This window comes from Myotis yumanensis, unplaced genomic scaffold (assembly GCF_028538775.1).
Source record: "Myotis yumanensis isolate MYYU_CA2020_CCGP unplaced genomic scaffold, mMyoYum1.0.hap1 SCAF_8, whole genome shotgun sequence".
NCBI classification, from domain to species: domain Eukaryota; kingdom Metazoa; phylum Chordata; class Mammalia; order Chiroptera; family Vespertilionidae; genus Myotis; species Myotis yumanensis.
Window position 1 is genome coordinate 30,510,103 of NW_027223759.1, and position 17,690 is coordinate 30,527,792.

The following is a 17,690-nucleotide window of genomic DNA, read 5'->3' on the forward strand; positions in this document are numbered from 1 at the left end:
AGGATCATTCGACCCCCAAAGGGGTCGCGACCCATAGGTTGAGAACCGCTGATCTAGGCAGATTCCTGTGTTTGCCTAACTCCGGTTGTCGTGGCTGACATGACATGTCACGTCTTTTCGGATTGGACCCATCCCTTCACTAATCTATTTCATCCTTAGAGGATGAACCAGAAGATCGGTTCCTTAAATTGATTGAAATGTCATACCCCAGGTCACTCAAAGCCAAAAGATAGAATTGTGTCTTAGAAAGATACTAAGCCACGTATCACTAAATGTATAAGAGCTAACATGAGCAAGGCAAGGGTACTTCCTAGTTTCTACCGATACCCCTAAAAAGGCTTAATATCTGCTAATAGCAAATTAACAGAATTTCAGGTACTTCCACTTTCTGTATTTGTTTGTGATGCTACAAGGTAGTCAGCAGTCCAATATCTCCTGGCTTTCTGTTTTGATGGCTGCTTTTCATTTTTCCTGCAGGCTGGAAGACCATCCCGTTTCCCCCCAGACATCCCGACATGCCCGGAACGGCTGCCTCCAGTCCCCGCCCAAGGCCCACCTCCCAGTCTGCAAGGGCGGCGAGCCTGGTGCTTCGGAGCCTTGCGTTTCGACTTCACGTAATAACACGGGCAGCACGTGGGGACACTTTGGGGCTGCTGATTTCTAAAAAGTATTTTTCAGATGCCAGAAAAAATATATATGCGTTGCATCAGAAACATACAAAGTATTTTCTTTAATTTTCAAGAGGAAATTAAAAGGATATGAGCAAGCCAGATAAAACCCTAATCTCCATTCAAATAGGAAAAACAACAGAGGAGCAGGTCAGATTCCAGTATGAGAAACATCTGAGAACTTTTATCATCTGCCCACAATTGGATCCAAACACTTCCAAGCCCGGGTTCGGAGCAGCAGACAGTCCCAGAGCAAAGGAAGCAGGCTGTCGGGGACTCGGGGGGAGGGTCTCCTGCGGTGAGCAGTGCTAGAGGCTCTGCCAGCTTTGATCATCTGTTCCTTCCTGGGTTCTACTAGAGCTTTAAGCAGTAATACGCCTTTCGGCTCAGTGTATTTAAAGGTTTCTGCTGCCCGGGTGGAGGTTTCAGGCCGTGTAACAATTTTTGCCAATTTGACCTGATGCCGTTGAGTTAAAAATGGTTTCAAGTTCCATAGGCCTGGACCTCCAAAAAGTTGCATTTAGGGTAACTTATTTATCAGTAACATCCTACTTTTACCAAATGACCACCAGGGTGGCTCTCTGTCTTGCACTGATTGCCAGTGTGGTCCTATCTTTTGGAAAGACTTACATGCTGTTACCTGCCAGGCGGCATTGGAGGTTATCATAGACAGAGGGCTGAGTGGCAACTGATTGGCAATGTTGACATTATTGTTGTTTTCAAAAACAATTAATATTAGCCCTGACAACATGAAGGCCCTGGCAAATTCTGGTTCCTCAGGTGAGGACAGTGGGTACCCACCAGGGACTCAGTCTTGGCAATCACCAGTCGCCCCCAGTGCCTCTCCCTGGGGAGGCAGCAGCTGCTCAGCAGCCTCTCCAGATGGGGGGCCTGGAGTAGGAACAGCTGCGCGTCCCAAGTCACGCTGTGGGTGCACCTGTCAGCCTGCTCTGAACGCTGAGACCGTAGTCTGAGTCTCCCAACCTCCACCTGCTCCTGTTTTCTCAGACTCCTCCTCTGCCCATCAACTCCCCTCCCACCTTGGTGGACTCCAGAACACTGACCTGTGTGCCCTCCACCTGCCAGAGACTAGGCCTACCAACCTCTGCTCACCCGCTCTGCCAGGCCGCTCTCAGCCTCGGGCCAGCATCTTCAGCTCCCCTTTAAATTCCTTTTACTCACCCCAGTTCTTCTCTGGGAGAAGCCAAGCCTAGGTAACAGCTTTCCCTAGGTCCCTTAGTGAGCACCTACTCCGTTTCTGGTCTAGATTCTGTTCCTCCTTCTACCCTCTTTCAGGCTTGCCCAGCCATAGCCACCCAGGACCGATGTCCCCAGGCCAGTGTCAGCTTCCCGGCTGGTCTGGCCACAGCCATCTCTTCCTTTTGTCACTCAGCCTCTATGTGAGGAGGGGTGCAAACAGTCTTGGCTTCCATGCTTGGGATGCTATGTTGAGACTGGTTGTGAGCTGCAGCTGGGCTCCGCCAATACAAGTGCCGTGCGGATGAGCAAGGAGAGAAGAAGGCCGAGGGCTGGGTGGCCACCCTGATCCCATTGTCTTTGTGTCATTCCTTCCCTGATCTGACTCCTCCTGGCCCTCCCCCATGCAGTCCTGCTTCTCCAGCCCTTTCTGCCTCCTCTGTGCTCTTGCTCACCTTGTCTCCCGTCCCATCCTGGCCTCTCCCAGCCACTCCCCACAGGTCCCCTTGCACACATGACCTGCTGCTGAGTCTGGCCTCCTGGCCTTCACTCAGCTGGGAATTAACGCCCCACCCGGGACCCAGTGGGGACCCACCAGTGTGACCTGCAGGGCATTTGCTCAGGACGCCCCCTTCAGACCTATGCATCAGTCAACACGAAGGTAAAACTCATGAGAAGAAACCTGTGGGACTCTCAAACTGCTTGATCAACTGAATGCAAGGCCAAAATATTTTTTTATTGATTTCAGAGAGGAAGGGAGAGATAGAAACATGGATGATGGGAGAGAATCATTGATCGGCTGCCTCCTGCACTCCCCCTACTGAGGGTTGAGCCTGCAACCCAGGCATATGCCCTGATCAGGAATCGAACCGTGACCTCCTGGTTCACAGTGACACTCAACCACTGAGCCACACCAGCTGGGGGAAGTACAATCTTTTTAAGCAGAGAACTCACCCCAGGTGCTGGAAGGAAATCATTCCCAAGGAGTAAAGCCAAGAATATGGCCCGAGGGAAGTTATTCTCATTTCCCCAATGTGCAAGACTATCTTGAATATCAGCATCACATGCCTTGTCAGTGGGCCCTGGAGTTAAACATGCCCAGCCCTGTCTGAAATGGAGGAACAGATAGGAAACCAGTGCTTTGTCCCAGGAAACCTCGGGGCACACAGGCAGCTGCCCTTCTCCCCACAGCTCCCAGCGCTCACTGACTGAGAGACCCCGGGGGCCTCCGCAGTGTGGCGGACGGTAGAGGGAAGGGTGACTGCTATCTGGTGACTGAACCAAAACCACAGAGGGTCTAGGGAGAGTTCACCTTAGTTCCTCCTCCTAAGCCCATTAAGCAGAGAGCACAGACAAGCCAGCCATTGAAGCATGGATCAGAGGCGGTAAAATTCTAGTTCCGGACCCAGTTCTTGGTGGGGACTGTCCAGTAGATAAAGCCACCCGTTGGGTTTCATACCAGAAATAGATTCCTTATTTGGAAGTCAGAGATATGCCCTCGCTACAGGCTGAGGAGACCTGCCAGAAAGACTTTTTACATTTAAGATAAAGCAGAAGCCATATCACAGAGGTACCAGAGAGATTTTTTAAAAAACTGAAAAGATTGGAAGCTGTGAATCCAGACTTTGTCACTGCAGAGCTCTGACAGCAAACATGGACCCCTTGGGCTGTAGGAAGAGAAGAGGAAGTGGGGCCAGAGAGGAAGGGGTCCAGGTCCCTGTCCCCAGGCTCTGAGGAGACCTCCTGGGCAGTCATCTGGGCCTTCTCGTCACTTCCCCATGGAGGTCTGCAGGATGAGCCGGGCCTGGTCCCTGGCAGAGGGTCAGCTCAAGGCTGCAGCTGGGAATTAGGGATTCAGGCCTACAGGTGTCCAGGGCAGCTCAAAGTAAAGAAAACCCCACCTCTGGGACTGCCAGACTTACCAAGTAAAAATACAGGGCACCAAGTTGAATTTGAATTTCAGAAAAAAACACAAACAATTTTTCAGTGTGTCTCTGGCTCCTGTTGGAATTCCATGTGTCGTCGGCATTTCCCTGAGGCAGAGGGGAACCTGGGGAGGCCACGGGGCCGACAGGCCTGCACTTCCCTGTGCTGCGTGTGTGTGGGCCAGAGCGCGCTGCTGCACCCCGGCTGTAGGCACTGCCCACCGAGGGGGCTGCCTAGAAAGTCGCAGCTGCACAAAAAGCAAGTCCCTGCCCATAACTGCAGGGACCAGCCCGGGGCTGGCCCAGGTGCGTGCTTTTCTTGGCTTTGCCTCCCAGACCTGTAAAGAGCATCCTCAGGAGGTTTCAGAACAGAAGTCCACTGAGCTCTCTCTCCTTCTCCCCAGCCTCCAGGGACGCCAAGCCAGAGGAGTGGCTGCCAGGAGCACATCAGGGAGAGCCTCGCGTGGCCCCCTCCGTGGCCCCCAGCCACCCGAGGGAGGTGCCCTGGGCCCTGTGCAGCGGAGAAGCCACCAGGTAGGAAAGGGAGGTGTTCTCCGAGGCCCAGGCGCTAGTGAAGGAAGAAGGAGCACTTTTCTGGGGCCTGAGGCGAGGTGCTGAGATCCCTGGGAACACAGCCACCCGCCTGATCACCTCAGAGCAGAGGGGCTCTGGCGCCTGAGAACTGTCCGTTATCAGCCCAGGAGAAGAAACTCATAAACGCGCCCAGAGACTCGGGAGAACTGTAAGGCGAACACATCTGGGGGTGGGGGTGGGGGGTGGGGGCACGACTCAGGGCAGCTTGAGGGCAGCGTCCACTCTCAGCACTTGGCTGTGGAGACGGGTGGGATGGAGGGAAGAAAACGGAGAAGGAAGGCAGTGGCATGGTTTGGCTCAGATATCAGCTTCCTGAAACAAGTCAAAGCCCTCCAGGCAGAGAAAAGGGCGTTTCTCTTACTCTGCACCCAAGAAGCACAGGCTGGCCTTTGTGGGTCACTCGGGGTCCTTGGAATCTAGAGGGGGCCTTTCGGGGGTTTCACAGGCCCCTTCTCTCAGACCTGAGAAGACCTCAGGGAGAGGAGCCCCAGACCCAGCGTCTCCTGAGCGCCAGGCACCCCAGCTGCCCACCTCTTCCTCCTGGCTACAAACTCTAGTCACTCCAGCGCATTCCAGGGCCACGGAGCCCACCGCGTGGTCATGTAGCCCATGACCGGCTGCCACGTCCTCCAAGACAAGCTACGTGTGGGGTGTTTGTCCCAGTGATTCCTCTCCTGGCCTAGAACAGGCTCTTAACTGATTTGTTGGATGAATCGGGAGGAGGAAGGGGGGATAGTGGCTCTCTGCAAGGCTCAGTGTCCCCCAACTCCTCTTTCTCTGCCTTTAGGGTGAGGACAACCCCTGCCCCAGAAGAGGAGTTGGCTGGGTGGTGCTGTGTAACCGCTCAGAGCTGTGGGTGTGGGCACGTGGTAAATGAGAGGCTTGCTCTCATTCTTAGCCCCGAAGAGGTGGTTTTAAATGTTTGCAGCCCAGCCCCACCCCCGTGGCTCCCAGCACAGGTCTCCCTGTGGGATTGCCTTCGGGGAAGCCGGGAGTGAGGTTCAGATCCCTCACCACTGCCTGCTCCACCCTCCTGTGGCCACGTTTTCCTTTTTCTTTTCTTTTTTCTGTTCTGCTTCTTAGACTCCTTAGCATTGAGTAGCTAGGGAAGGAGCGATTCTATGAACCAGGCTTTAAGAATACTTTTATTTTTTAAGGTATTTATCCTGAGAAGAGCCAAGGTGCTCTCCCGGGAAATCTGTCAGCCCAGACCCTGGAGTATGCAGGGTGTGGTTTCCCTCTGTCCCCTCGGGAAGGTGGTGGGCCACACTGCCCAGATGGGCACAAGGTCTTGCCCAATGCCCACCGGCCCTCCTGCTGCCTGCTGGTCCTGCTCACGAGGCACAGCACATGGACAGGAGCCCAGCGGGGCGGGAAGGGCATTTGCCTAGACCTTCCCTCCAGGCGGTCAGAGGACGGGAGGGATGGGCTCCTCGAATCCAGTCCTCAGCTAGGAGCAGAATTAAGCAGAGATCCTGTCCTGCCACAGACAGGAAATGACTATTCTGCAAGTATTTTGTCATTTAAAAAAGAAGGAGGGAAGATTTTTTTTCATCTGTCTACTGTTAAGGTAAAGACAAAAACAAACAAACATTCAAATCTGTAAAGAATTTTGTGAGTTTAATCGAGCCAAACTGTCAACAATTGCCAGGAAGCAGAATCTCAATGGATTGGGATAATGCTCCTGAGAAAGACGAGTTCATACCTTGTTTTTATAAATTACCATCAAAAGGAAAAGACCTAAGTGGGTTACATGAAATCCATTGGTGATAAATAAGGGAGGTAGGAAAAAGCAAAGCAGGGAAACCTCTGGGATTGGATAAAAAGTGAAGTGATGGGCATATGCTTCTTTTACATACATGGGTACAGGGTAGTTAACATAGTTAACAGCTGGCGATTAACATGAGAACAATAATAATGAGGGAAAGCCCTGGTGCCATTTTTGTGTCCTGAGGGGTCCGGAAAAAGGGGTTACAAGTTACCCAGACATTTCACACGTATGTTATTTTAGATGCAAAAAGACAATAGGCTAAGTAAAATCAAAGTTGATCTTTGTCAGGGAAAATACTAGCCTAGGACACGACTACCCACTATAATCTGCTTTTAGTCAAATATTTAATTTTCAGACCATCCTTTGTGGTTATTTTAGGTCTTTACATTTGCCCAACCGCTATGCAGGTCTTCCCTGAACTAGTCAGGTTAGCGTGTGGCCCCCTCTTGTTTTTTTCGTCCATACTACACATAAACTTTTCCCCCTCATATTTGTCCCAAAAGGATATATGGCAGCTCACGATGACACATACACAGTGCATCCAGCCAAAAGAAATGCAAACTAGGAGGCCAGAGAAACTAGGCTGGAAGAGCTGGAAACCCCGTGAGGTTTTCCTACGTCCTGGTGTGTTCTCTCCCCAGCTCCCAGCCCCCACACGTTTCTGGGTTTTGTTATAGCCCCAAGGAAATACCGGAAGCAGTGACCCACAGCTGCTAATGAACCCCATAAGCAGACTCCACTTAGGCGTCCCCTGAGCATCTTAATGCAAAGGAGGTTCCGGAGACGTGCAGGGACACAGGATCCTCTGCGTGGGGATTATGACTCAGCAGCATTCCAAACACAGGTAGAATGGTATCTCCAGGGGCCTTTTATTGCTCTTCCTTCCAGCGCAATGTTCCTATTGATAAGCAGAGACCATATAAGGGGGCTGGGCCTCTCAGCAAATAGTTACCTATCTTTCAGGGCCCCTACCAATTTACACATATATTGCAATTTACATTTTTCCCAGTACCCAGCACCATGTGATCCTGCAGCAAATTACTTTTTCTAAGTCATAGGTGACAGCTGTCCTGAACTTCTTTTCCACCTGCTTTTTCTGCTCTGCCCTAATCTGGCCTCATCTCCCACCAAACCATCACCATTTCCTGGCTGCCCAGGCTGCTGAACTCACCATTCTGCAGGGAATGGGAGCCAGGCTGACCCTTACCAACAACCCATCAGCCCCTATGTTCCACCATGTCCTCCCCAGATGGCCCTGCCGCCATCGCCCCTGAAGAGTTTAGTGACAGTGGCCAGCATTCTCAGACAACATTGCCCCTCCTGCAGCAGCCCCAGGGTGGTGTGGAGAACCTGGGCGGGGAGGGGGTGGGGTGGGGTGGGGGCTCTGGCAAGCCAAGGGGTGGCTCCCTGGTGCTTTGCCGAAGGCCACTTTCTCCAATGCTAGTGGGAGAGGCAGCCAGAGGGAGCCCCTGTCTGAGGGTGCTCTTTCCCCAGTATCACTACCCCAGCCAAACAAAGGTCATGTTCTAGGTCAAAGAGGAGGCTGGCTTTTGTTGTGTTTGTTTGTTTTTTAAATATATTTTTTAACATGTCAAATCCAATGAAGCAAAAGCTTCTTAGAAAATTGTTTGGTTTTTCATTTAAATTCTTTATTGTTGAAAGTATTACATATGTCTCCTTTTTCCCCCATTGACCTCTCCCGGGCCACTCCCACCCCCCAGCACATGCCCTCACCCCCCTACTGTCTGTGTCCATTGATTATGCTTATATGCATGCATACAAGTCCTTTGGTTTATCTCTTTTCTTAAAATATATTTTTATTGATTTTTTACAGAGAGTAAGGGAGAGGGTTAGAGAGTTAAAAACACAGATGAGAAACATCGATCAACTGCCTCCTGCTCGCCCCCTAATGGGGATCAAGCCCACAACCAAGGTACATGCCCTTGACCAGAATCAAATCCAGGACTCTTCAGTCTGTGGGCCAATGCTCTATTCACTGAGCCAAACCAGTTATGGTAGTTTATCTCTTACTTCCCCCGCTCCCTCCCCTGCCTTCCCTCTGAGGTTAAATATGTTATTATTGATTTTTTAGAAAGAGGGGAAGGGAGGAGAGAAAGAAACATCGATGAGAGAAACATCGATCAGCTGAGGCTGGCTTTTAAGGTATATTAGTCAGGGTTCTCCAGAGAAACAGAACCAACAGGATATGTCTGTGTGTGTGTGTGTGCGTGTATATATACATACATATATATATATATATATATATATATAAAGAGAGAGAGAGAGAAAGAGAGAGCTCTTTACTTTAAGGCAGTGGGTCTGAACCTTCTGGCCCTTTAAATACAGTTCCTCATGTTGTGACCCCCAACCATAAAATTATTTACGTTGCTACTTCATAACTGTAATGTTGCTACTGTTATGAATCGTAATGTAAATATCTGATATGCAGGATGGTCTTAGGCAACCCCTGTGATAGGGCCGTTCGACCGCCAAAGGGGTCGCGACCCACAGGTTGAGAACCACTGCTTTAAGGCATTGGCTCACGTGCTTTACTTTAAGGAACTGTAGAGTCTTGACAAGTCCAAAATTTGCAGGGTGGGCCAGCAGGCTGGAGACTTGGGGAAGAGCTGAAATTCAACTCCAAAGGCCATCTGATAACAGAATTCCTTCCTGATCAGGGAAGTTCAGTTTTTTCCTACTCAGGCCTTCAGCTGATTGGATGAGGCCCACCCATATTATGGAGGGCAATCTACTTTATTTATAAAGTCCACTTACTTAAATATTAATCTCATCCAAAAACACCTGCACAGAAACATTCAGAAATAACATTTGAATAACTATCTGGGTACCATGGCCCAGCCTGGTTGGCACATAAAATTAACCCACACAAAAGGGTTTTGATACACATTACCAAGTTGCTCAGCTAAAGGCTAGGGCCCTTTTCTGGTTGCCCTGGGATAGGGAGATTATAGAGTCCTGAGCCCTGCTACTCTCTCTTTACTTCTTGCCAGCTCACTTCAGCTGCCCCCAACCCTGCAAACTTGACATTACTGCCCATCAGCTTCAAGGCCCCATTTGGCAGAGCTGGCCAGCCATCCTGAGTCTGCATAGCTAGCTCCTGTGACCCTGGATGACCCTCCCTGGCCTGTGACCACGTGATGGGACATCCCAGGCAACTCAGGCTAACCCTCTGCCATTCCCACTACCTGGAATAGCTTCCAGTGTTTACCTGGTTGTTTTTAATAGTTTCTCTCAGTTGTTTCTTCTTAAAATGTAGTAGGGCTACATTTAAAAATGGTCATGATGGTTATCACCACAACTTAAAAATAATTAACTGCTAAAACAATGATAAAAATATTGAGATTAAAATAGCTAAATAAGAAAAAAAATCATTTGAATCAAATAATAGTGGGTAAGAAAGCACCAGCGATGCAACTGGTCTCACTGTCTTACAGTCTTTGCTCATGGATCAAACAGGCTCCGTGAACTCCCAGGAGCAGGAACCGGATCTGGTTGATCTTTCATCCCCAGCACCCAGCACAGCTCTTAGCACACACGCATTAGCAACGAATGAAAGAAAAGCAAACCGTCAGGGCAGAGGCTTAATGAATTACAGTACATCAATCAGATGAAAAGGCTCACAACCATCTATCTATATAAAAGGCTAATATGCTAAGTGTCCCTCCCACCATCTGACCATTCTCTATGATGCACACTGACCATCAGGGGGCAGATGCTCAATGCAGGAGCTGCCGTGACACGCACAGAGAAATGTCACCGTGGACCTGGTGCCCACAAAGCAACACTTGGCTTCCCCCAAGTGGGACACAGGTCCTGCCACCACCCCAGAGCGACACCCACCAAATCACAGCCAATGCTACTGAGACCCCATGGGGCAAAATACAACCCACCGCCCAGCCCAGTCCAGAAACAGTGGCTGTGGCGCCGGGTAATGATGTCATGTGGCAATGCCCAGCTTCCATTCCCTAGCGACAGGCCATCTATATATAAAAGGCTAATATGCTAAGTGTCTGTCCAGGTAATGACATCACATAGCAACACCCGGCTTCCTCTCCCTAGCAACTAGCCTCCTTGCAGTTTCTTCAGCCCAGGAACATGACTTGCTTATAGCCAGGTGGAAGCATTTCACACTGTAACCAAATATCTGTGAAGCATTTTCCCATGCCTCATCTCATTTGATCCTCACAGAAGTCCTGGAGTAGGTAGATAGGAGACTCGATAGAATCCTATTTTCTTTTCATTAGCCAGAAAACGGAGATTTAGAAAGTTTAGAAACTTGACCCAACTGCAAAGAAGTAAGAAATGGTGGATCTTGAAAATGACTTCAGGTTTTGTCACTGCGCAGAATATAGTCAAACACTGCTTCAGTTAAATACTTTACCCTTTGTTCTCCCTGCATGATCTACAATAATAATCTGCTTCATGTTGATATTTACTGCTGTGTTGCTGACAATTACCTGAAAGAGAAGTTGGGGTGCTTCACTGGGCTGGAGAAAGTTTAGCTAAATCAGAAAGCAGGTCTAATTAAGCAGGTTTATTCTATATATATAAAAGGCTAAGTTGACTCATACATGTGCGATACATATAAAGCTCTTGCTGACGCCAATCGCACTTGTGTGTTTCGAGCTGTCATTGTCCATCATGAATTTGGTTGACACTTCTATTATAGAGAAAGGGTGAATAGCAATATTAAAATGTTTCTTCTAATTAATTTCCTTTCAATGTGCATGAATTCCTGCACTGGACCACTAGTCTATACATATAAAAGGCTAATATGCTAAGTGTCTGTCCAGGTAATGGCATCATGTAGCAACTCCCGGCTTCCTCTCCCTAGCGACTAGCCTCCTTGTAGTTTCTTCAGCCCAGGAACACAACTTGCTTTATAGCCAGGTGGAAACATTTCACACTTTAACCAAATGTCTGTGAAGCGTTTTCCTGTGCCTCATCTCATTTGATCCTCACAGAAGTCCTGGAGTAGGTACATAGGAGACTCAATGGAATCCTATTTTCTTTTCATTAGCTGGAAAACAGAGATTTAGAAAGTTTAGAAACTTGACCCGACTGAAAAGAAGTAAGAAATGGTGGACCTTGAAAATAATTATGATAGAAGCTACTCAGACCCATGGAGAGAGAATGGAATAAGGCTCCAAACTGGAGTAATACAGAATAGCATAGAAGTGTGACTACAGCTCTGTGAAACATGCACCAGTGGGAATGGTATGCTGTGGGAAATATTCGGGGGATAATATGAAGGATAATATAAAAGTAAATTTTCTTTTGAAAGAAAAAATTATCTTTTTTTTTTTTTAATTTCTTTTTTTTTTTTAAATATATTTCATTGATTTTTTACAGAGAGGAAGGGAGAGAGATAGAGAGTTAGAAACATCGATGAGAGAGAAACATCGACTAGCTGCCTCCTGCACATCTCCCACTGGAGATGTGCCCGCAACCCAGGTACATGCCCTTGACCGGAATCGAACCTGGGACCTTTCAGTCCGCAGGCCGACGCTCTATCCACTGAGCCAAACCGGTTTCGGCAAGAAAAAATTATCTTAAAGTCTAAAAAACATAGTAGGGCTAAATCGCCCCTCTCCTCCTCAGCCTGGTGTGGAAGATTTCTTGCCTGAACTATGGGCAGTCTTCATGCCAATCTTTTCCTAAATTTGAATTTGGAGACTTTGAGATATTTAAGTTTTCTGATTATTAAAGTAACATATTCTCAATGTAAAAAGAAAAAGGGAGGGAGGCATGTAGAAATATAGAAATGAGACAAATAGAAAATTCCATAGTTTCCTCCCAAGTCCCACTCCCCAGAGCCATAAGCCCCATTTGTGGGGCATGGACCACAACTGGGTGCCTGGAACAACCTCGCTGGATTGTCACAGCTGTCTTATAGGCATTTTACAGCTGGGGAAACTGAGGCTCCCAAAATGTCAGTGGACTTGCTCACGGTCAGTTACCAGTTAGAGAGCAGCAGAGCAGGACTGAGTCCTGGTCCTTCAGTGAGCCAGGCGCCCTCACCAGCCGCTGGGTCTTACACTCCCAGTCTTCCAGGAGCACACCCACAGGCACGCATGCATGCCCCCCACCACCCGCTGGAAAGCCCTGCAGCCTGTCATCATCTCCCTGTTCTGGCCTGGGGACCCTCACCTGCCAAGCTCCACAGCTGCCTGCCCTGTGCCAACTGTGTGCAGCCCCCAGACAGAGGCGTCCACGTAGAATAGGAAAAATGGACCTGCAGTTTCTGAGCATCTGTTGCATGCTGGGAGCTGCTTATTTAACGGTGACAACAACCCTGTGTGACAGCCTGGACTCTAGCCTTCAGAGTTATAGTCAGGAAAATGGGCACATAGATAGCAAGGGCCGCAGAAGTCAAGGTGGGAGCAAGAGGTGAGCGTGTATTCAGGTCAATGACAGCCAAAGAGCAAAGGGCTGGGTGGGGGAATCATACCCCAACCCCAGCCACGTAGCTGGGAGGTCACAGAGTCAGGATCCCACTCCCAAGACTTCTTCTCTAACAGCACGGAGTGACGGTGGCTGTGGGCTGGAGGGAAGGAAGACTCCATTCCAAGATTGGCCAACAGTCTGCACAGCCGGTCCATCAGGCTGGGACCCAGAGGGCGTCTGGAGAACGTCCGGGTCTTAGGCCCCACTGGGTTCAGATCTTGGCCTCCCCACCTGCTTGTTATGTGTGTGATCTTGGAGCCTCAGTTTCTACATCTGAAAAATAGGGTAGTAATGCCTGCCTCACAGGATCGTTAAAGGTCACCTTCGCAGAGAGGCCGTCCCTGGTCATCCTATCTAAAAGTTGCTTTCTGTTGTTCCTATAACAAATTGCCACAAGTGTAGTGACCTGAACACCACGCATTTATTATCTTACAGTTCTGTGGGCTAGAAGCCCGACCCAGACAGATCCCACTGGGCTGCAATCAAGATGTCCACAGGACACGTTCCTTTCTGCAGTTCTCGGGGAGATTCTCTTTTCTGCCTGTTCTGGCTCCTGTCCGCTCTGGCTCATGGCCCCTCCTCCACCTGCAGCATCTCCGTCCCTTTCTCCATGGTCATACCTTTTCTCTGACTTCTCTCTCTCCCACTTTTATGTACCCCTGTGGTTTTTGGCCCACCCCAAAAATCCAGGGTAACTCCCTGTTTTAAAGTCAGCAGATTAGCAACTTCAATTCCCATTTGTCATGTGACATTCCAGGGATTAGGCCTGGACATCTTTGCTACCATTTTTCTGCCAACCACACCTTCCCTCACATTTCAGTGTCTCCCGGGCTCCCCATTCCCCTTCCCCGCTTATCTCCTCCTGGGCATGTATTTCTTTTCTTTATCTCCTCCCCTAGAATGTGAGCTCCAAGGGGACAGGGACTTAAGCCTCTGGGTGCCCTGCTCTACCCGCCCCCACCCCATATCCAGGGCACTGCCCACCTGGCTTCTATGTTCAGAGCGGGAGTCCTTCCTCCTGAGACTCCCTACCAGCAGTAACTTTGACTCTAGCTTGCACATTTTGTTCTAGGGAATTTTCGTCAGCCTTTGCCTGCAAGCCCCAGACCCCCTGTACCTCGGAGATCCTGGACCTGAACCCACCCAAGGCCAAAGCATCAGCCCTGGCCCCTCAGTTCTCCTCACGTGGCCCCCAGCAGGCCAGCTGGCCTAGCTACACTGCGTCCTCCACTGCGTCCTCCACTGCGTCGTCCTCCACTGCGTCGTCCTCCATGAGAGCCCTGCAGAGTAAGTCTTCCCCGTGAGGGTCTCCTTTCCCGTGGAGAAGGGCCCTGCCCGCAGGACCTGTTTTGCATTGGTCTCTCCATTTAAGAAACTGCCTTTGGCCCGAGGGGCTCATGCACAAGCTAATGGAGTGAGACCCTCCAGACCGCGCCTCTCAGAGATCAGATCCCCTCTCTGTGGGGCTTCCTGTGCTCAGCCCTGAAACCCGGACCTGCCTTCTGGTGGGAGGCAGCCAGCCTCCTGGAAGACAGGCCTGTGGAGGGACTGAGGGACTGTCCCTGGGGTCCCCCCTCCTGCCCTCTGCTTGCTGTAAAGACCACTTTTCCCTCTCTCTGCTCCCTCCCAGCCTTGGCCAGTTGACTGCACACACACACACACACACACACACACACACCCATACACACACCCGCAACTCCCCAACTGAGCCTGGACCTTTCTAAAGAGCTTTACTGAAAATAAGGGAAAACAGAAGAGGAGCAGAACAAAAGAATATCAGGCAGCTCAAAGCCAGGCACACTCAGGATACACTCATTCCTGTGACTGCTCTGCCCCAGCCCTCCCTGCCCCACAGCCTTCCTGACGTGGCCCGGGGCCCTCTGGCCAACTGGGGACCGGCAGGGCTGGGACTGTGGTTCAGGGGCCACGAATGGGAAGCCTGTCTGCTGGGAACACACAGCACAGCCCCAGTCCTTCTCCCCACCCGAGGGGCAGGTCAGGCTGCTTGCTCACAGAGGAAGCACCAGCCAATGCTGGGAAGCCTGTCCAGGAGAGGCAGGCAGGCCTCTAACCTGCCCAGCCAGGCTGCACCAGCTAGGAGCCCTGCGAAGGTTATGGATGTTACGTGAGAACAACATGTAGCTGATGGGCTGGCCGGTGTGGAGAGCTCAGTGAGCAGTGAGATTTATGACCTGTGACCTCAGCAAACACATGAGCGTTTACCAGCAATACTCACTGAGCCCCCACACCGAGCAGCCTGCAGCCTGCTTCCTGGGAGGAAAGAGTGTGGCCAAGCAAGTCATGCCCCGGCCGCAGAGCAGGTGAGCGGGAGGAAGGCCTCTATTTTGTTTGCGCAGAGTCAGTTGAAAGAGGGACTTGTCTGGGACAGAGGGGCTCTGTACGGACTGGTCCTGGCAGCTCGCTCTGGCTTTCTCCTCCAGGCAGCCAATCTCTCAGGAAGTGAGGCTGGTTTCTTCCCAGCTCACGGAGTCTCTGCAGGACCAGCCAGCTTCCCGGCTCCGCCCACCAGCAGCCACAGATGACAGATGTGAAGAGACAGTTGTCTATGAGCCACTGTAGCTTAGGGACTGAGGGGAGGACCGCTGTCCAGCCGGCCCAAAAGCAGGCCTCCCACAGCCCCGTGACCCAGGCTCCTTTTCTGCTCCTGGCTCGGCCAGATAAGGAGGGCTGGGGAGGTCCTGTCGTTGCCCTTCCCTGGTCGTCCTGCTCACACAGAGGAGAGGGCTTCGCAGGCACATCACTGGGTAGACAGCACAAGTCAGATCAGCGAGCAGGTCCACCTCAGAGCTCGTGTGGAGGCGCCTGGGACCCAGCTGGAGCCAGGCCGTGGCCTTGGCAGAAACTGGCTCTCCTCACCCGGACCAACTACAAGGATACAACAGCGATTTAGACTCAGAGAAATTCATTCCCAAGCCATATACCTGACCAGCAGACTTGATATTCTCCTCCTCTTCTAAAACCTGGTAAGAATAGGTTTGTTCCCATCTGTGACTCGGAAGGTGGCTGATCCAGAGCAGCCCTGCGCTTCTGCACACGTCGTTTGAAGGCTCCAAGGGTTAGCCGGTTGGCCTGTCTCCTTACCTCTAAGACCAGAACCACAACGGTTCCACTAGCAAAGTGACAGGTTCCCGCTGGGAAGGCCCTGTGACATCAGAGCTCACATATTAGGACAAAGGAAGGAAATTCCCCTGCAGAGCCAGCAAGGCCGGGTATAGGAAATGGTGCCCAAGCTAAGAGTGGGGTCTGACCTCTCCTAAAATAGAAATATTGAAATAAATTTGTCAGTAGTTAGATGGTGTGTGTGTGTGAATGCGATCACATGTTCCCCCAGGCTCTCCATCTGCCCTGGCCAGGCCCTTTAGTGGGGACATGGTTGTCTCACTGGACGTAAGTAAAGGATAAGCATTGCATTTTTCAGTGACCTTCTGACTCCTCGGGGGAGCAGACAAGAGGCCAGGTGACCCATGAGGTGACTATAAACTTGTCAGCAGTCGGGACCCTGGGTTAATCTCGTGAGTTCTTGGCAGTGGCACAGGCTGGGCATGATAGAACTTCGGGGTAGTGTGGCTGGCCCCGCAGCCACATCTCGAGCCTCTGGAAATGTGTGAGCCCCTCTTCCTGGGGAAGAAGCCGTGGAGAACACTCCTGCCTTCTCAGGAATGCCACCCTCCAGGCGTTCTCTGGACTTTTGACTTGACCTGATGAGGCAGAAAGAGAAAACACAAATGCTTATCTCCGGTGTTGTTGATATGAGCAGACGGGAAAAGCCCAGACTGAGTCCTGGAAGTGGAATCACTTTGTGGTGAACCATTGCACACAATGGAAAACATCTTTCCCGCTCTCCCCAGTGAATCCACCCGCTCAGATTCCTGGGGTGCCACCGACTGGCACGGCCTTTCCCCGCCTTCCAGTGGGAGCTGCCGACTCCAGCAGCCCCGAGGGCGTGGGAGTGTCCCGGGGGTGAAGGCTGTTGCTCCCCCCCTTCGGATGAGCTAAAGTCTGATTTGTAAATGTCTGGCCATTTCGAGAAAATAAGAGATTGTCTTTTAGAGATGAGGGGAGTATCCTACTCAGGTCAAACTACACTGAGCTCATAGGTGTGGCTGGCTGGTTCTTCTGGGAAAGTAAATAGTGCCCAGCGGCTGAGCCACGCCCGGAGAGTCCTCATGCAGACACACACCTCCCACCAAGGCTGACAGCCAGAGGAGACTGTAAAACATCAGCAACGTACTCCTCAGCATTCAGGAAGGCCGGCTACTGGCCCCTCATGTCTCCTGAGCAGGCATTGATCTCATTTACTTCATTCAGAGCAGACGGAAATAGCTTCTATTATAATCCTGGGTGAGACTATAACAGGTAGAGATTTGAGATCCAGTCAGATACCAGGGGTCACTCAGCAAATTGGGAAGGATTTAGCCCAAATCAAAATAGCTAAATAAAAAACAAATGCACAGCCGTAACCAGTTTGGCTCAGTGGATAGAGCGTCGGCCTGCAGACTGAAAGGTCCCAGGTTCGATTCCGGTCAAGGGCATGTACCTTGGTTGCGGGCACATCCCCAGTAGGAGGTGTGCAGGAGGCAGCTGATCGATGTTTCTCTCTCATGGATGTTTCTCTCTCTCTCTCTCTCTCTCTCTCTCCCTTCCTCTCTGTAAAAAATTAATAAAATATATTTAAAAAATAAAAATAAAAAACAAATGCACAAATAAATAAATAAGAATGATACAAAAAAATCCATGACAAAATATTAAACTTTTAAATAAAAACAAGATGTGACCCTGCACCTGTATGACCCTACCTCGTTTTGCCAAACCCTAATCCAAGCCCCAATTCCAATAAAACTTTTATTATAAAAACAGGCAGCCAGCCCACGGCCAGAGTTTACCGATTTGATTTTTTTTTTAATAGTGCATTAAAATATTTAACTTGACTGCTGAGTTTGCAGGCACCCCCTTTCATTTTGTGTGCAAGGTGAATGCTCCCCATGCCTCCTGCCCTGCCTGGCTCTGGGGGCTCCTCCTGCTCCCTCCAGTGTGCTGATAGGTGGG

General features: G+C 50.5%; 1 protein-coding gene across 2 annotated transcripts in view; it reads left to right on the forward strand.

Annotated features, from left to right (window-relative positions):
* ARMC9 (armadillo repeat containing 9) overlaps window positions 1-15,935 on the forward strand; it is a 104,563-nt gene extending 88,628 nt beyond the window's left edge. For both annotated transcript variants that reach the window (XM_070422378.1, XM_070422379.1), the window contains exons 22-25: window positions 478-614; window positions 4,195-4,324; window positions 13,696-13,910; window positions 15,065-15,935. In XM_070422378.1, coding sequence (XP_070278479.1) covers window positions 478-614; window positions 4,195-4,324; window positions 13,696-13,910; window positions 15,065-15,087 — 505 coding nt within the window. In that variant the 3' untranslated portion in view covers window positions 15,088-15,935. The remainder of the gene's footprint in view (window positions 1-477; window positions 615-4,194; window positions 4,325-13,695; window positions 13,911-15,064) is intronic.
* Window positions 15,936-17,690: the final 1,755 nt, after the last annotated feature.